Source organism: Meles meles, chromosome 15, assembly GCF_922984935.1.
Source record: "Meles meles chromosome 15, mMelMel3.1 paternal haplotype, whole genome shotgun sequence".
NCBI lineage: Eukaryota > Metazoa > Chordata > Mammalia > Carnivora > Mustelidae > Meles > Meles meles.
In genome coordinates, this window is record NC_060080.1 from 20531225 (window position 1) to 20549924 (window position 18700).

An 18700-nucleotide genomic window follows, 5' to 3' on the forward strand; every position below is an offset into this window, starting at 1 on the left:
GACCAACCTCCGAGACACGGGGGAAAGCCGAGCCCAAAGACTGCGCCAATGTCTCCCTCTGTGGGTGTGGCCAGGATCCCTTCCTGCAGGCACATGACCGCCTCGTTCACGAATCTGGTCACCAGGCGGTACTGGATGTCTTCGTCGGAGGAGCTGCCAACAGGGAGAGAGACTCAGGTAGATGAAGCATCCTGGGGAGGGACGCAGGAGCTGCAGCGGCAGAAGCGAGTGGCAGCGGGCCGAGGGCCAGCCAGTCCGCAGCTCGCAGTGGTGCAGAGACGAGCCCGTGGGAGACCAGCTCTGCTCCTGGAAAAGGTGGCTCAGAGCTCCTTGGCCTAAGTAACCAGAGGCTGGCACCTAGCACAGGGCTGGGCAGAGCAGACAGACTCTCCTGCCACCAGCAGCTATCAGTTACGAATGACAGAGAGGGTCTGGTGGGGTGAGAGGGCCCAGGATGCCAGGTTTTCTAGTCCCCCCCAGACCTTCAGAGGGAAGGCTGGAGCAGGGGTCTTTCCGAGGCTCAGCTATAGTCCTGACCCTGATGTCGGGCAGAAAACGAGACGGCATGTGGAAGGGCAAAAGGATTCTGGTCAGTTAAGGGGATTAAGCACAGGAAAGCTGGAAGAGGGCTGAGCAGCTCCGGGCTGAAGAGAAACAGGTTTCCGCATTATAAGCTACTGAAGTTAAACTTACACTTCAGACTTCGGGGGCACCTTCAGACTTGCTAAAATGCCATCCATGTCAGAATTCACATTCTTGTTCTTCACACCCTCCTGGTAGATGTAAAAGCCCTTCCCAGACTTGCGACCTAAAAGAAGCCAGAGAGGGGAGAATGACGGACTCTCAGAGCCCAGGCCTGCGGAGCCTCTTCTCTCCTAGTCTGATGCACGGCTCCAGCCTCTCAACTGTATCCCTCAATGTATCTGTCTAGCTAACCCTAGAAATTTCGCATTTGTCCGCAAAGCTGGCAAAGGATAAATGATCTTGTGTTTCTTGGGGCTTGCAAGTCAGTGTATGTGGGTGGGAAATGGCACTTGGGTGACTTTCCTTCCAGCCATTATGCAACACCAGGGCCTAGTAGACACACCGGTCCTAGGGTTGCTTCTGCTGCTGCTCTGCTGAGACAGAAAGCCACCTCTAGCAGGCCTCAACCATGTTCTCTGTGCTCAGAGGGGTCACCTCCGCCGCACAGCTGGCCAGACAGCACGGTAAAGCCTGGGGGCGAGTCTGTTCCTGCAGGACTGCAGGTGTGTGAGAGGCCTTGGGCCAGAGGAAAATGCCTGGCTTGCACACCCTGGGCAATGGCAGGGCCTCAGGCCGGGGTTGTTATGCAATCATTTAAAAAACTCCCCCTGACGTGGGCTGTGTGTTTAGGAAAGACTCTCGCCCACGGGCCTTCTGTAACTGTGTGTCTCCGGAAACTCTGCTCTCAGTGTTAGTTTTCTCTGAGGCTACTCACCCAGGAAGCCCCTGGACACCATCTGCTTCAGCAGTTCTACGCTCCCACCTCCAAACCGCTCCCCAAAGGCTTTGCCCAGATCTTCTGACACGTGTTTTGCGACATCCACACCCACTTCATCGACCAGTGTGGCAGCACCCACAGGAAAGCCAAAGCTTGTGGTGAGGGAATCCAGCTTCTTAGGCTCAACTCCTTCCTGAGTGGGAGGTAAGCAGGGACCTTAGAGGGGGCAGGCATTCCAGACCCTCCCGCGAGGGCTCCCCACGCTGGCCAGGCCCAGGACTAGGGCCATCCCACTCAGGGAAAGCAAAGGAGGTTTGGGAGCCACCAGGGGAAAGTTTGGGCCTTCCCTAACCCCCAGCACTTTAAGGCCTGAACAACTTCATTTGGAGGTGAACACACTATTCATTTCCTTCTTGTCTGCAATTCGGACCCTCAGCAGTGATGAGATTCCATGGCAGACGGGGCCAGGTTACCCCACAGCTGGGAGCAGAGATCGCCCCCCCAAAGCCTCTGAGAAGGCGCCCCCCAAGGGGTGCGTGTAGAAGCTGCTCCAGGACCAACCAGACGAAGCGGACCTGACTGTTCTGGGTGGTTCCCGCCGCTAAGGGAGGCAGACCCTGTGCAGAAGAGGACCGTCAGGAGCGTTTGGTCCTGGAGGAGCAGTGAGGGGAGTGAGAGAGCAGAGCTCAAGTTCTGCGGATTGTAGGGCAACAAAGGCCGTGATTTTCCACCACGGCGTGGAAGGATCGGGCACAAAAGGGCCTTCTTGGAGAAGAGCCTGGACTTAAATGTATTAGAAGGAAGCCTGTTCCTCATCTTAACAGTACCAGTTTGGAGGACTGGTTGTTTAAGAAGTGGAAGACGCCTCCGACATTCCGAGCGCAGCACTGACCTGTAGGATTCTGAGGACCTCAGACATCATGGGTGCGAGACACCTGGTGGTGTAGAAGCCAGGTCCATCCTGCCAAGGGAGAGAACATGAGCTTGCTGGCCCCTCCACTGCAGGTACGACTCAAGGCCAAATGCAGGTTCTCTTCCCCACATGTTCTCTCAAATACAAGGCGATTTATATTCCCAAACAGAATCGTCAAAATTACATGGCAGGGGAAGCCAGAGCCAAGGCAGCACGGCTTGAACCAAAGAGCACAGCACAGGGTTTCACAGCCACCCACAAGGTCTGGAAGGGCTGGGAGAACCTGCCACATCCCGGCCACTCCCCCTCTCAGACACTGACGCAGCAGCCCAGTCCACACTGCACACAACCAAGCGGAAATCCTACTAAAAGGTGATCTATTTGCCCCAGAATAGTCATAAACAAGCCTGAAGGTATAAGGAATCTTAACAGATCTGCCGCTCTGTTACACAACTCCTTACTTTAACCACAATGATGACCTTCCCCTGCTTGAGCCCAACGGCTACGGCCGAAGCGGTTGTGTCCTTAGACGTCTTGTCGGTAGTGATGATCTCCAGCAGCTGCATCTTGTCCACAGGAGAGAAGTAGTGCATGCCGATCACCTGCACGGGGAGCGCAAAGCCACCGGGTCTAAGACCGCGGGGAGGGAAGCGGACAGCATTCCTTGTTTTGGTAGGGAAGCAAGGGAGGTCATCTGAGTAGTTTGGCTCTGTGGTTCTTTCGTAAAAAGCTCAGTATTCTCAGAGGGCTCACTGGAATCTTCTTCCAACTGCTTCTAGGGCAACATCCTACTAACAATTCGTGCCAAAATCACAGCTAATGACCCAGTTAGACTCATCAGGGAAGAAAGAATGAAGGTTCCACTCCCATTACTGACACTGATGGTTTAGAGGGCCCACTGTTCTTGAGATGGGGGAGGCAGAGGTAGGCAGAGGAATCCAGTAATATGCTGGACTGTCAGAGTGTATCCGCATTTTACACACATGGGTCTCACTACCAGGATACTGGGTTTAAATAACAACAACATTCAGGGATGCCTGGCTCAGTTGGCTGAACGTCCAACTCCTGATTTTTGGCTCAGGTCATGGTCTCGGGGTCACGAGATCAAGCCCTGTGTCGGGCTCTGCGCTCAACGGAGAGTCTGGGATTCTCTCTCCCTCTGTCCCTCTCCCCAACTCCCACCCTCTCTCTTTTTCAAATAAATTAATCTTAAAAGTTATCAACATTCAAATGCACCTGAGGATTCATTACACCAATGATTCTCAAAGTGAAGTAATGGGACCAGCAACATTAGCATTGCCTGGGAAATTTTAGAACTACAAATTCTCCCGTCCACCCCAGACCCAGATCTACTGAATGAGAGGCTAGGGGCAGGGCCCAGTACTGTGTTTAAGAAGCCTTCCAGGTAATTCTGATATATGCTGAAGTTCAGAACCTCCTCCTCAAGTTAACAACGAGACAGTCCTCCCAACTGAACTGCTGTGGGAGAGAATGATTTAATCATAAAACTGAGAGTTTTGCTCCTCCTACCCTTGCGTTAGCTGTAAGATACAACTAATGGTAACTACCGTGTGCTGACTGCTGGCTACCCACGGTTCTTTAATGCCTTTGCCATTTATTCCTTACATTTAATCCATCACTCTGTGAACTAGCCAGTCTTATCTAGATGAGATAAATCATCAGGCAGTTAAGACTGGGAGCTCAGGGTCCCTTAGTGAATGGCAATGGGATTCCATTGCAGCTGGCCCGTTCCAAAGCCTGCCTACTCTCCATTATGTAACGCACAGGTCACTTACATGTTCCATGAACTTACCAATCCCAAAGTTGCTTCTAAACCCTAAACTGTTCCTTAACTTGTGTCTAAACTATTTAAAAAGACAGGACCTGATTCAGACTCAGTACTTCTGAGCAAAAGGAATTAGCCTTTATGATGTATACCTAGACACAGTAAAATGCACAGAACTTAAAATGTTCATTTCGATGATTCTGACAACTGTACATGCTCTCATGGAATCACTACCCCAAGCAAAATCTGTAGCACTCAACTCAAGAAAGCTGTGCCAAAGGTGACCAACTTGTCCTGGATAAGCAGATGGCTGGTCACCCTCCCTGTACCCCTGTCACCTTAATTTTATGTAACACGGGGAAGCAGGTGATAGAAGCTATCCAAGGTCCCTGGAGGCCAGGACTACAAAGCATGATGCTTTTTCCGCTCCACTGGGAAAATGGGAAGTTAGCATCAAAGATTCTCTGTCACGGACTTAAATGCTGCCGTGGTGCTCTGACTGAGGTGACATGGCCTGACTGTCTGCTTTATAGTGTTCTTGTGTCTTTCCTCAGCATCATTCTTCTCCCTGTGACCTTTTCCTGCCATCCCTGAACTTGCCTGGCCCTGTATCGCTTCCAATCCGAGGTGTGCTAGGAAACAAGCTTACCCTGCATTCACGAGCTATTAGAGTAGGAACAGACTTTTGTGTTTTCAACACCAGCACCTGTCTGAACAATTTCGGGTGCTTACAAGTCTCCTGTGTTTCCTTCCTACTTCTGGCTGGCTCTGCTTAGCTGAGGCTAACTGCGATCCTCCAGGAAGGTGAGGTCTTTGATTTCTCGAGTGGTTTCACTTTTCCTGGGTGACTGGTAGGCAGCAGAAGCCCAAAGACACATTTCCAGGCATCATTCCAAACACTCACTGAAAGTGCCACCCCCGGTAGAAGTTCTAAGTGAACCTACAGGTGGACACACCTCGCCACCCCGCCTGATCCATTCCTGGACGTGGAACTGGAGCCCAGCCGGTCTCAGATCGTCACCAGTGTCTGCCCGGTAGCCGAAGTGGTATTCTGGAGTATCCCCTCTTATTTTAAGGGCCTATCTTTATTTTTTAAAATTTAAAGATGTTTTTAAAGATTTTATTTTTTTTAAGTAAGCTCTACACCCAACACGGGGCTCAAATTCACAACCCCGAGACCGTGAGTCACATGCTCTACTGACTGGGCCAGTCAGGTGCCCCTTGGGCCTATCTTTAAATACCTAACTCTAAAAAAGGTCCATTTTATAGTCTGAACCTAAAAAATAAGCGCTGTTAAGGATGCAAATCACCGGGGCGCCTGGGTGGCTCAGTGGTTAAACCTCTGCCTTTCGCTCAGGTCATGATCCTGGGGTCCTGGGATCGAGCCCCGCATCGGGCTCTCTGCTCAGCAGGGAGCCTGCTTTCTCCTCTCTCTCTCTCTCTGCCTGCCTCTCTCCCTACTTGTGATCTCTATCTGTCAAGTAAGTAAAATAAAATCTTAAAAAAAAAAAAAAAAAAAAAGGATGCAAATCACCTATTAAAGTCTATTTTGGTTGTATTTCACCCCGTATCTCACGGCGGTCACGGTGTTAGCTGCTCTGTGCCCAGTTTTGGGGAAACATCATCAGCCCTCCACCCCACAATCCACGCCAGGCCCTGCTCATGCTTTAAGCCTTTCTCAGGGAGCCCATGAAGGAAAAGATTTCAGGGTCTTCCCTCTACTCAGAATTTACCTTCTCAGGTCTTTTGCTGACAGCAGCTATTTCATTGATTGGGAGAGCGGATGTGTTACTGGCAAAGACACAGTGATCTGGAATCACCTGCAGGGGAAAAGCATTGAAGAATGTGTCCCGCAGGCCTGTGAGAAGACTGGAGCCTGGAGCAGAGCTAAAACACCTGGGCCCGGCCCCGCTCCCCCCCACAACCACTCAGACAGTAGATACTATCTGGCCGACATTTGCAACCGCCCAGCGCTTCTGTGAGGGGAAGGGTGTCCGCCTTGTTCTCTTTCCCATTCAGTCGCCTTCTAGTTCTGGCTCAGTGTCCTAACCTGGCAACTGCATCTCGGCAGTTCGGTAAATGAGACCTCAGGTAAATACTGAAAAGATAACCTTGAGTCAACTCTCGTTCATTTCAAGATTCGGCATGCATATCAGTCCCTCTTCTTGTTTGGATCTGCCCTCGAATCTGAGAGCTGACAATCCCCTCACCCTTTGCCTTTTACAAGAACCAGCCACAGCATGCGTGCCCAGCTCATTTTATACCGGGTGCTATTAGAAAACTGCACCACTGTAATTAGTCTACGGCACACGAATCCTATTAACTGTTCTATCATCCTAGAGAACAGTCTCTAATGTAGAACATCTCAGCACTCTCTGTTCACGATCCCAAACTACTCATGTTTTTATTCAGCTGCGTGCACAAAGAACACGGGAAGGCGCACCTGTCAGATCTGTGCATACCGGGACAGGCAAAATCCTTAACACGGGAGATAGAGTCAAGGTTCAAGATACATGCAACGCCCTGAAAAGCTGAGTGTAAAGTGACAGCAATTATAACGGGGACAAAGGTAGAATACCACATTAAGATTTTTTAAAAAAGAAAACCAGGAAAAACCTAGAGAGGCTCCTGCTGGACAAAACCTGGCACGGGGGGGACACCTGGGTGGCTCAGTGGGTTAAGCCTCTGCCTTCAGCTCAGGTCATGATCCCAGGGTCCTGGGATTGAGCCCTGCATTAGGCTCTCTGCTCAGCGGGGAGCCTGCTTCCCCCCCACCCATGCCTGCCTCTCTGCCTACTTGTGATCTCAGTCAAATAAATAAATAAAATCTTTAAAAAAAAAAAAAAACAAAAAAAACCCCCAAAAACCTGGCTCGGCAGTCAGCTTGTGTAAAGGCCCCAGGATTTTAGCTGGTCAGAAGTGTGAACTGAGAGCATAGCATGACTGCAAGGAAGTCAGGAGCCTCAAGTGGCAGGTGTGTGCGGTGGGGCGATGTCTCCAAAGGCAGCTGGACAGCCGGCTCCAATTCCTCCCCTCCTGAGTCACGTGGGGCTTTCCTGCCACCCAGATGCAGAGCCTAGTTCTGCCCTCCTGAATCTTGTGACTTGTCTTTCCCAATAGAAAGCAGGAGTGACACTCTGAGCTCCAGACCTTAAGAAGCCCTGATTTTTTGTCCTCCCGGAAGCCAGAGGTCAACACTGTAGCGTTTGCTCAGAGTCTGCACTTCTCTTGATCTGATCCCTCTTTCTCTTTCCCCTGATCACTAGTTTCCCAGCTACTAGAACTAACACACCCTTCTCCATGCCAGAGTCCCAAACCCAGATTTTCCAAATGCAAAGACCATCAGCTCGTCAGCTGGTCAATGGTCTTCTCACCACACTGCCTGTGTCTGCTTTTACTTCTTGCCAGGATCTACCTGCCGTGGGCTCAGCAGCGCCCTCCAAGCCCCGGGAACACCACCTACCTCTCTGCACCGCAAAGCCACTCGGCACAGGTGGGATATGAATCCACGCAGCTCTTCTGAATGTTCCCCCCAGCTGAGTCTACGTTACCCTCTGTCAAAAGATTTCCCAGGGCATGGATTCCGAAGCGGAAGCTGTCCCAAGCACAGCTGCTTGTCGGTAGTGTCTCCGCAGACTGAGCGCATGGCAGAGCAGGGCCCGCCCTCACACAGAGGCCTCTGTAAGAGTACGGCCAGTACTCAGGACACTGGGAGAGCTGCCGAGCCAGTGGCATTTCGTGTGTACTGTCTAGCAGCCCACATTCTGTTTATTTAACTGTAGGCTGCTGCCCCAGGCCCCTGTTCTACCTCGTACTCATTCCTGTCATTTGTTTTTTGCTCGCTCTTTACACCACCCCTGACAGGTACTTGTTTTGCACACAAAATGCAGAGCACTCGCGATCAAGACCAAGGCACCATTTCCACAAAGGAAGCATCTGAAACCTGCCTGGGGAGAGAATTTCTCCCTTACGTCCTGTGCCGGCTAGACCTGCAGAAGTTCAGTTACGGCTTGTAGTTGACCCCGAATGTCAAGACAGCTGGCTACACTCCAGAGGTCATCTGTATGTCCAGTGACCCAACTCCCACAGAACGCTAACGAGGCTCGTGCTCCTTGATTTTCTTACCTCAGGACTCAGAGTTGACCTTTGTAACCTATGTACTATGCGTGGGTTCACAGAAAAGCTGAAAGGTCTGGACATGAACAGCCCTATAAAAAGAACCATGAGTTTCCTTTTAAAACACCTGTCTCTGCGTCCTCCACTGCTGGGCTACGATTCAAGTACAACAGGCCTCCTACTTACCGCTTCCACTTCCTTTAGCACTCGGTGCTTAAGACTAAGGTCCTCAAAAACAGCTTCAATCACCATGTCAGCCTTTTCAAAACCCTGGTAATCGAGCTGCCCAGTCAAGTTGCTGAAAATGGAGTCCCTTTCAAACGATGTTAGAGCTTTCTTCTTCACTTTATCATTTAATCTAGAAAAAGCACAGTCCGAGTCAGAAGGGAAGAACAGGAAACTTAACATTTGTGGAGCATTCACGGGCCGGACAGACACTGTGCTGTGTTTTTCATCAGCTCTGCGAGGCAGTTCTGTTTCTCTGCTCTGAGGGAGAAGAGTTGCTCAAACAGGCTCAGAGGGACATGTGGTCAAATGGCGGGGTACCAGGCCAAAGGCAGGTTGGCCCCAAGCCCATATTCTTTCTCCAGTGAGAGACTTCTACATGTGAAACTTACCTAAACTCTATCACTCATCAAGCATTTAAATTTGCCAAGAGGAGTAATCACAAATACTGGAATGGCAAGACAGAGAAGCAGCTCTGGTAACTTTCTACCTATAACAGAGGAAACACCCAACACGTGTCCTAGACCAGTGGGACGTGCACCTCATTACACACCATCCTGATACTCTGTTAACTGTAAACTTCTGGAAAAGAAAGAGCGAGCACTGTTTCTTATATTCTTAATCTACTTCCCAGTCGGCACATATTAAGTATCATATTATATTGATTACATAAAATACTGACTCAAGGCTTCTTCCTGCCCATAGGGAGATAATAAAAAGGATTCCTGCTACTCAGACTTTTAACGGATCACTTTTCAGTGCCAAGAAAAACAGGCTCTCTTGGGTTATAATCTGACCACACTTTCAGAATGACTGACCTAGAATTTTCCTCTGAATGAAGAATGGAGCTAAATCCCATTCACTAATTTCCTTAACGAAAAGAAAAATTAAAGCCCCAAAGTAAGTTCAAAGTATTCAAAGTCTTAAAAGTCCAATCTCTTGGTTTCTGACAACGATGTCAGGAATTAGCAAACCCGATGCTCGTCAGAGTTCAGAACATTATTAGTCGCTCTACGGCCTAATGAAACTGTTATCAAGAGAGGATAGGAAACATGCAGGCCACAAGTCAGCAGTGTGGTGAGGGGCAGTCGTCCGAGCCTGAGGCTTCTGAGGCACAAAGAGAAAGCTGGGGCACGTAACCCAAAAGAGACGGGGGTGGAACCCATTCTAGAGCAGCAATTTCCCATTTCGGTGACCGTATGAGATGATGTTTGGGGGTGCTTACAGGCTAGTCTCAGAGCAATGCTGTTAGCGAGCACAGGCCCATTTTTTTTTCTTTTGGTCACGAATCTTTTACTCAACTCCTTCCTATCTTACAATAATCTGCCAAAACGATTAAGCCTGTCACATCTTGTATAGCATTAGAGTAGCAACACTAAGATCTTCTCTGCAGGAAAGAGGTCAAAATGGGCTGAAGCTACATAACCCATTTGAGAAACAACAACAAAAAAGCTCACTGAAGGTGCCTCAGAAAGCCTCTGCCTTTGGCTTGTGTCCTGAGCCCAGCTACTGGGATTGAGCCCTGCACTGGGCTCTCTGCTCAGTGGGTCTGCTTCTCCCTCTGGCCCTCCCTACCCCTGCTTGTGTTCTCTCTCTCTCTCTCAAATAAGTAAATAAACCTAAAACAAACAAAAAACAAAACAAAAAAACCTCATTCCACTGGAAGTCACACATAGGACAGTCCACATGCAGCCAGCTTGTCCACTACACTGAAGCACAGACCTGAGCTGAAACCAGTTTCTAGTCTGGCTAAGCAGCTGCTCAGTTTCTCTCCCTCTGCAAAACAGGCAGTGTGTGGGAGAAGGGAAGGGGAAGGTGGGGAGGAGGGAGAGTAATATTCAGTTTTTGTTAATTCAGAGGTAAGATGGAGACACAGTCCATAAAGCCTCAGACATGGTGGAACCAAATCTGTTTCCTCCTTCTAGACAGTATCGCCGGCCAAGAAACAGAAGGTTCAAGAGTTTTGGCCCAGCCCCACCTTCTACGTGCAGTTACGGCACATTTCCTCACATCCTCGTCTTCCCCAAGGTCGTGCTGTTTCAGTGTTCCATAACAGTATGGCAGTGAGATGGAAACTGTCAAAACTCACCAACATGAGAATTTCTAGTCTTGATACCAAAGCATAAAATAAATGGCATTTAAAAATATCTGATGGTTTTCTCTTCCACAGACATTACAGATTCCAATGATGTTAATGGTTTCTAATATGCACAATAAAATGAAGGTGCAGGAACTAGTGTCTCTAAAAATCAAAGACAAGAGCTTAACTATGGAGCATCCAGTACTCACCACGTTCAGGAAAAAGGGGTATGTAATGACAAAAACCAAACGGCATTCTGCTGACAGAGGCAGACAGCGGGCTTACCCTTTGAACACCTGTTGCTGTCCTCGGCCCAGCCCGGCTAGTGTAGCATCTTTAAGTATGGTCCTCAGGCCCTTATCCACAGAGACCTGGGCAATGCCGGCTCCCATCAGCCCTGCTCCAAGAATGGCCAGGTGCCTGGAAGGAAAGCATGAGTGACTTTTGGTAAACTAATCATTTCAGTAAAAGTGGGAGATTGCCCAAGTTATTCAATAAACCAATGAAAGTGGGCATAATAATAAGGTATTTTAAATAATTTTTATCTGTAAAAATCTATACCTATCTATAGATTTTATCTATTAAACAAACTAAAGATTTTTATCTATAAATAAGGTTTTTAAAATCATTTATAATCTATAAAAAATTTAAATAATCTTTATTTTTAAAAATTGACTTTCAGGGGTGCCTAGGTGGCTCAGTGGGTTGAGCCTCTGCCTTCGGCTTGGGTCATGATCCCAGAGTCCTGGGATCGAGCCCCGCATCGGGCTCTCTGCTCAGCGGGGAGCCTGCTTCCCTCTCTTTCTCTGCCTGCCTCTCTGCCTACTTGTGATCTCTGTCAAATAAACAAATAAAATCTTAAAAAAAAAAAAGACTTTCAAATTCATTTATTTATTTTATTTTTAGAGACGGAAAGCAAGAGAGAGCATGCAAGCACTTGAACAGTGTGGGGGCGGGGGAATCTCAGCCAGGCTCCACGTCTAGTGCAAAGTCCAACACCCGGATGAATAAAATCTTAAAAAAAAAAAACAAACAAACAAACAGATAAGGAATTCAAATGATTACCGAAGGTGAGAGGAAGAGCCTAGAGACAGAAGTGGCGGAAGCAGAGGCATTATTGGCAGTGGGAAAGCAGGAGAAAGGATACCTCTTCTTCATTTCGTTAAGGTGTTTTTTTTTTTGTTTTTAAGTAATCTGGACACCTAACATGGAGCTCAAGGTCGACCCTGAGATCAGGAGTCATGCGCTCTTCCTACTGAGCCAACCAGGCACCAGCTCTTCAAGTTTCCTTAGTAAGTCTTCCGTTCAACCTGTCCTGCCTTGGGTACCCTACAGTCAATTCATTGCCTTTTTCCTCAACTTATTTCCCAAGTGAGGTCAACTCTTAGATCACCCCTATCTGTAAATGCTTACTTAAGGGTATCTCATTCAAGCTTGGAAGTGTTTTGTTACAGTTTTCTTCTGTATTGTGGCTGCTTTTTGGTGTGGGGGGGGAATTATCACAAGCTTAAGTATTTTGTGCTCATTTTCTTATTTCTTATATGAGACTCATGTGGTGTTGCCTGTCTTTTTTATGTATTTGGTACAATCACGCCCTACCCAAATGGCATTAGGTGCTAGCTGCCTATGACAGGAAGAGGTACATGCAGACGGGAGTAGGAGTCTGGAGTGGCCCTTTAGGTTCTGTAATTTAAGAGGCCTCTCTTCAGCTGCAAAGGTAGTCTCTTTAATTGACGCCATTTTTTCATAGGTGGAGGGACGGGGGTAAAGGGGAAGGCTGGTGGAGAGGTAGAAGTTGGTGTGTTTTACAGTTTTGTAATTTTGCAGGATCCAGTATTCTTCTCCCTTGCTTCCTTTTCTTTCCCCCCCTTTTTTTTTTTTTAAAGATTTTATTTATTTAACAGAGATCACAAGTAGGTAGAGAGGCCCGCAGAGAGAGAGGAGGAAGCAGACTCCCTGCTGAGGAGAGAGCCGGATGCGGGGCTCGATCCCTGAGCCGAGGGCAGAGGCTTTAACCCACTGAGCCACCCAGGCACCCCCTCTTGCTTCCTTTTCTTTCCTGTTGTAATAAAGTTTCCCTCTTACATAATTTGAGTTGGCAGCATATTTGTCTTCTATTTGGGCCGCGCACGGGGAAAGGGTGGCTGTGCTGTCCTTGTTTATGTCTGATTATTGTAGAATGTATGCAGAGACGGCGACTTAGGGGGCCATCTTATTCTACTGCAGCACGATGCAGTAATCGCACGAAGCGATTAACCTCACCGATAGAATGCGAGATACTGCCATGCTGGTGGAACAAACGCCACGGACAGGTACTGACTGCCCTGGTCAACATGTGTGCTGAAGAAGCAGTTACGGTCATAGTTCATATTCTATTTGGAAATTAGCCCTCTGGCCTAGGATCGTATCTGCCTCGCCCAAATTTCTTATCGGTTTTACTTCTATTTTGGATTATAATTTCATTAAAGATGAAGGGGTGGAGAAGACAGTAATATTAGCTGCTCTGAAAGCCCTCACAGTAATTCACTAGAGCAGTGTGACTCAACTCCGGCATTTCCGACATTCTGGATTAGATTACCGTAATTCTTAGGCCTGTCCCATGTGCTGTAGGATGTTTAGCAGCACCCCTGATCTCTGCTCACTAGATGCCAGATGCACCTGTGACAACCAGAAACGTTTCCAGACATTATACATGATCCCTGGGGGGCAACATGGCCCAGGCTGAGAACCACTGAGCTAGAAGGTGAATTCAGGGGCATTATGAAATTAAAATGCTGAAGAGCTTTTGGGCAGCACAGCACTGAAAGACTTGCTGCAAAGAATGACACGAAACAGGCAGGTAGAATCTTAAGTGTTTAGGTTGTCAGCTAGAAGGACAGGCCTTTAATAGTCAGAATGAGACTTTTATTTTTTTTAGGGAAGAAGAAGTGTGAGTCCCCAGAGTCACAGGGAGACACAAGATCATTAAACAGTGCATGGTGTGTGTGCTTGGTGTGGGAACAGGGGCTGTAAGCCAGATTTTTAGGGGACATCAATAGCAGTCAAGAAAGCCTCTGTAGGAGCTATTAGAGAGGCCTGGAGAAAACTCAGCACAGGCGGAACTTTGAAAGCCCAAAAGTTCTTAGTAGGAAAAGGGATCTAAGGTGCTCAGGAGAGAAGAGGTACGTGGAGGCAAGACGGAAGGTATGAATTTAGCTCTGTAGTGAAACCTACAAGAGCTCCCTAGGTGGAGTTTAACTTACTTTGCTTCCTTTTGTGGTGCTCCAAATTTATTCTTCTTACATAGGACCTGACCATGATAAAGTCCTATCAAGGCCTTTGATTCTTTGGTCATTGCAAGCTCTCCAAATTTCTGAAAAGTAAAGGAGAATAAGAAAAGGTAGACCTTCAGAGTTTCAGTGATGGGTCGGGCGTTCCTACAGAGCACAGGAACACACGCAGAGCCCTGGGCACTCCGGAGGCCCAGGATGTCTTCTCACCGGCAGTACGTTCGCACTACTGCTTTGGAAAAGGGTCTGGACACAACTGAGCTCTCGGATACTCTGCACCAGAGGTGGCGGTAACCAACCTTCTTCGTGGAACTAGAATGTCAGTGCCAAAATGGACCTTCACAGTCCTCTGAACCAACTCTCATTATGAAGACTGGGAAGAGGAAGCCCAGAGAAATTAAGTCCCCACGCCACCTCAAGTGGCAGAAATGGAACTCGCACCAGCGGGGGCTGGTAGGGCTCCCAACTCTGGATCTCTTTCGCTAAAGCAGGCTGCCTGCATGATACCTGCCACTTTGAAAACTACCCTAATGCTTACAGAGGGCATTGCTTAAGAATCCGAGATTTACAGTCTGGGTTTGACAGACCAGTTTGAATCCTGGCTCTGCCATTTCCCAGTTGTGAAGCTTTCTTCATCCTTAAAATGGGAAAAAACAATACTTATTTTATAGTGTTGCTGGAATTAGAGAAGGACGTTAGTAAAATGGCTAGGGTCTCAATGTCAGCTATCATCATCAAGACTACTAGAATTTACTGGTATTGTTACGTGGTTACAAATAGAATTTCAAGGGAGGAATCTCCCTAATAAAGTTGCTTTCAAGCCCTAATCGAACATGAAAGTGTTCTACTAATCTTGATACAGTGGATCCTATCCAGGAAACCAGTGATTTTCCAGCTGTGAGTAGAGATCCATCAGTGGTCATGAGTTTAGTGGGTTGTGATGAGTAGAACAGAGAGGAAATACCGAGTACAACATACACAGTGAGGACAACCACTGACCTGTGAAACTTGTCTTTCAATTACCTATGTACACGTGTAGCTGGGTAGGAGGTCAAAGACTAAAGCAGAGTGTACTGCAGAAAGCAACCCAGTACAAGAAAGGTTTTCTCTTGAACTTGTCCCTGAGCTCTTGAGACACCTTCTGTCTTATTATCAACAAGCAGTCATTCTTCAATGATTGCTTAAAACTTAAAAACAACCCAAACCTCTTAAATCCACAATACCACAAACTCGTTGGAAAAGTGGGAAGAGGTGAGGCTGGTTCACACGCCCCTCCGTGTCCTGTAAGTGGCTACACAACAATTCCTTCCATTCTCTGATTCAGCAAAGAGAGGCTGGCCTCCAATGTCTGAAAGCTAGGTCCTAACAAGAAACCCATTTTTCTATCAATATATTTATTTTATTACAACAAAATCAGCCCAGCCCAACTCCGGAACATAAACATCCCAGTGATTCATTTTGAAAGGATTACAACTCTGGCCCTTCTCTCCCTAGTTAAGCCCTCATTACTGAGCGCAAGTTCAAACAGCTGAGACCACTAAGGTGTTCTTGACATCCACTCACTGAGATTAACCCTAAGAAATGAAAATCACTGAAGAAAGACACTTCACGTAGGCTTTGGGTACTTTTTCTTTTTTAGCTTTACACAGGGTTTTAGATCTTGAGTTTCTTGAATCTATAGTAATGAATGGAAAGGAAGAACTTTACCTGAGATTCGGAGAGATAGCCAGCTTCGTTCCCTTGCTCAATTCCAGTCTTTACTACCTAAAAAACACATAAAGCATTTGTTCATTGTTGCCAGGGACTGGCCAGACAGATGTGGAGTAACATCTAGTACAACTGCTAGTTTGTGAATCTTTTCTTTTAAAGACTATTTGACAGAGAGAGCGAGAGAAGGAACATAAGCAGAGAGAGAGGGAGAAGCTGGCTTCCTGCTGAGCAGGGAGTCGGATGTGGGGCTCGATCTGAGCCAAAGGCAGATGCTTGACAACTGAGGCACCCAGGTGCCCCTAGTTCATCAGTCTTCAAAGATTAAGTCAAAAGTCTGGAAGTGAAATAAGAAAGATGACAGGAGGGTGCCTGGGTGGCTCAGTGGGTTGGGCCTCTGCCTTTGGCTCAGGTCATGATCTTGAGGTCCTGGGATCGAGTCCCGAATTGGGCTCTCTGCTTGGCGGGGAGCCTGCTTCCTCCTCTCTCTCTCTGCCTATTTGTGATCTTGCTCTGTCAAATAAATAAATAAAATCTTTAAAAAAAAAAAAGAAAGAAAGATGACAGGACCGAGTGGCTGCTTCCTTGAAGAGGCTCATGCTTTCCGGCTTCTGTAACTGAGCTCAAAATGCCTATCCTACCTGTAATACTTGGTCTTCATCTATTCTCTACCACTTTCCAGGGCTCAGGTCAAATTCTATGAGGCTCTTCCTCATTTCTCTGCCTTACAGTGACTGTTTCCTCCTCTGCACATTTAGCAATCTTCCTCTGTCCCAATTACCTGGCAGTCTCATGCTGGCGTCTAGCACCCCTTACACTGCAGTCACCTGTCTTAGCACAGATCCATGGCGAACCTCCCCAGCCCACACTGGGAAATGGGTGAGGGAAGGGACTCATGCATCCTATTTTAAGCATTTTGCTGTCTTTTCCTCAAAATACATTTGCTGGCTGATTTATTCTCCATATTCGAAGTCTTAGATTATATGCTCTCTTGATCTTAGACTTTCCAGACTAAAAAGACTGAAGACTTTCTAAGTTTTAAAGTCTACCTTTAGACGGAAGTTCTTAACTCTGTGATCATGTACTTGTCCTCCCTGATCTTTTTCAGAACTTCACTACACCTTTTTTTATAATTCTGACAATGGGGAAGTCAAGGAGACATTTTTGGTCCTGGCAATGGTTTCAAACTAATTTGTTTCAACTACCTCTTAACTGATGCCCAATATTTTACTGGTTTTGTTATACTGAGGTAACTCTTTTCCTGGCTTGTAACTGGTACTTTTAACCTCATTATGCCCGGCACTCATTATTCCTAAAATATCATTTTATAAGCCATCATAGCTTGCTTTATTTTTAGTGAGTACTGTAACAGAATTAAAAACTTTAGTATAGGGGCACCTGGGTGGCTCAGTGGGTTAAGCCTCTGCCTTCAGCTCAGGTCATGATTTCAGGGTCCTGGAATCGAGCCCCACATCAGGCTCTCTGCTCCGCGGGGAGCCTGCTTCCCCCCGTTCTCTGCCTACCCGTGATCTCTGTCTTTCAAATAAATAAAGTCTTAAAAAAACAAAAAACAAAAACTTCAGTACCAGCAGATACGGTTCAGAATGGCAATAAAGAAAACTGCTCTACACAAAGGGAGGAAACATGAGAAATGTGGGAATGCGGGGTGAAGACTCACATCGATTATTTTCAGAGGTGCAGGATAGAGGCCTTTAGTCTGTTTTCGCACTTTTTCTTCCACCTTTTTGTAAATCTGTTGCCTGACAAATGGAATACTCATGGCATATGATATCAATTCTGTAAAAGAAAACGCTTTTAGGTACTTACTGGAAAAAGCCTCGCCTCCCTTGTTAGTTTTTCTATAAACTCCATTAAAAAGGCAGTAAGTGTAGCTATCTGAAAGAACTTTACTTTGATATACAAAATCCAAATTGCAACCCAAGGCACTTCTAAACACCTGGTTTAATTAGTTGATAAATGCTAAGCATATGCTATTCCACTTTCATATTAATGCTTCAAATTTTCCAAGACAAAAGGTTAAAAATAAATGGCTGTAACCAACCAGTGTAAGGTTTAGGACTTGATCACAGAGCAGAGTTGTTGTACTCCTTCAGAATGACTCTATGCTTGGTGTAAATAATGCATTTACCTCTTCCCCATTTCTTATTTCACAGCAAATAAAATTAAACTCTTTGGAGAGAACCTCTGCCTTTGTTCTTTAATAATGACACTCACTGTCTACTAATCCCTTGTCTCTCTTTATAGAGATTTTCTTATCAGACAGTCCTTTGGCAAAAGTAACTGCAACTTCTTCTAAGTATTCAATTGTCCGTTCCTCTGGAGGTTTTAATCCTGGTCCTGTAAAAATGAACAGAACAGATTGGAGTGTAAATCATTTTCAGCACAGCTTTCCATGTTGGACTAGAAACTGGTAAGTGGCAAGTTATCAACTACGGACTCAAAGAAGGGAAGTAACACTGTGCTCTAGATAGAAAACAAGGTCTTAGGTCCTAGCAGTCTGGCTTCTATTTCTGAGTAGGAGGTAGAATATCTCACGAGGCCTGTATTCTTGCTGCAAAACTGTGGACAAAAATGAACAACTTGTAAAATTACACATTTGTAGAGCTATGAGAGAGTGGTGGAAGCACTGAGGACCCTATGAACTAAAATTCCAGAGCGGGAAGAGCCTGTCTCAGATGAGCTGGCGACTGCTGGGTATTTTCTTCCTGAGGATATGTGTTGCTTCTGGTCACGGGGTAAAGATTAGACTACTTGGCTTAAGCAGAAGGATGTTCCTCGGGGCAAGTGAAATGATCAGTTTTTGGAGGTCAAAGACAATAGATCAGAAGCTAGAAGAAACCAAATGCAAAGCTCGTCTTCCTCATGGAATCGTCATGAAATTCTAGGGTGGTGTAGGGGGTTAGAAGGGCTGGGTCAAAAAGCTAGAGGGCAATCCCTCACACTGTCAAGACAATCAGCACATAAAGTACTTCTACAGAGAAAGGAGCATGCCAAGAACATGCAACTCACCTTCTACTCTAATGAGAGCATCTGTTCTTATCTAACTTGCTTGAGGCAAGAAACTAAAGAGGGGCGCCTGGGTGGCTCAGTGGGTTAAAGTCTCTGCCTTCGGCTCAGGTCA

General features: G+C 46.9%; 1 protein-coding gene across 1 annotated transcript in view; it reads right to left on the minus strand.

Annotated features, from left to right (window-relative positions):
- The window catches only part of HADHA (hydroxyacyl-CoA dehydrogenase trifunctional multienzyme complex subunit alpha), a 48677-nt gene that overhangs the window by 542 nt on the left and 29435 nt on the right, over positions 1 to 18700 (minus strand). The window contains exons 8-19 of the mRNA XM_045979966.1: positions 17794 to 17916; positions 17237 to 17355; positions 15559 to 15615; positions 13825 to 13934; positions 10868 to 11002; positions 8464 to 8635; positions 5895 to 5981; positions 2837 to 2977; positions 2355 to 2423; positions 1460 to 1655; positions 694 to 808; positions 8 to 153 (exon numbers count right to left, since the gene is read on the minus strand). Coding sequence (XP_045835922.1) covers positions 8 to 153; positions 694 to 808; positions 1460 to 1655; positions 2355 to 2423; positions 2837 to 2977; positions 5895 to 5981; positions 8464 to 8635; positions 10868 to 11002; positions 13825 to 13934; positions 15559 to 15615; positions 17237 to 17355; positions 17794 to 17916 — 1470 coding nt within the window. The remainder of the gene's footprint in view (positions 1 to 7; positions 154 to 693; positions 809 to 1459; positions 1656 to 2354; positions 2424 to 2836; positions 2978 to 5894; positions 5982 to 8463; positions 8636 to 10867; positions 11003 to 13824; positions 13935 to 15558; positions 15616 to 17236; positions 17356 to 17793; positions 17917 to 18700) is intronic.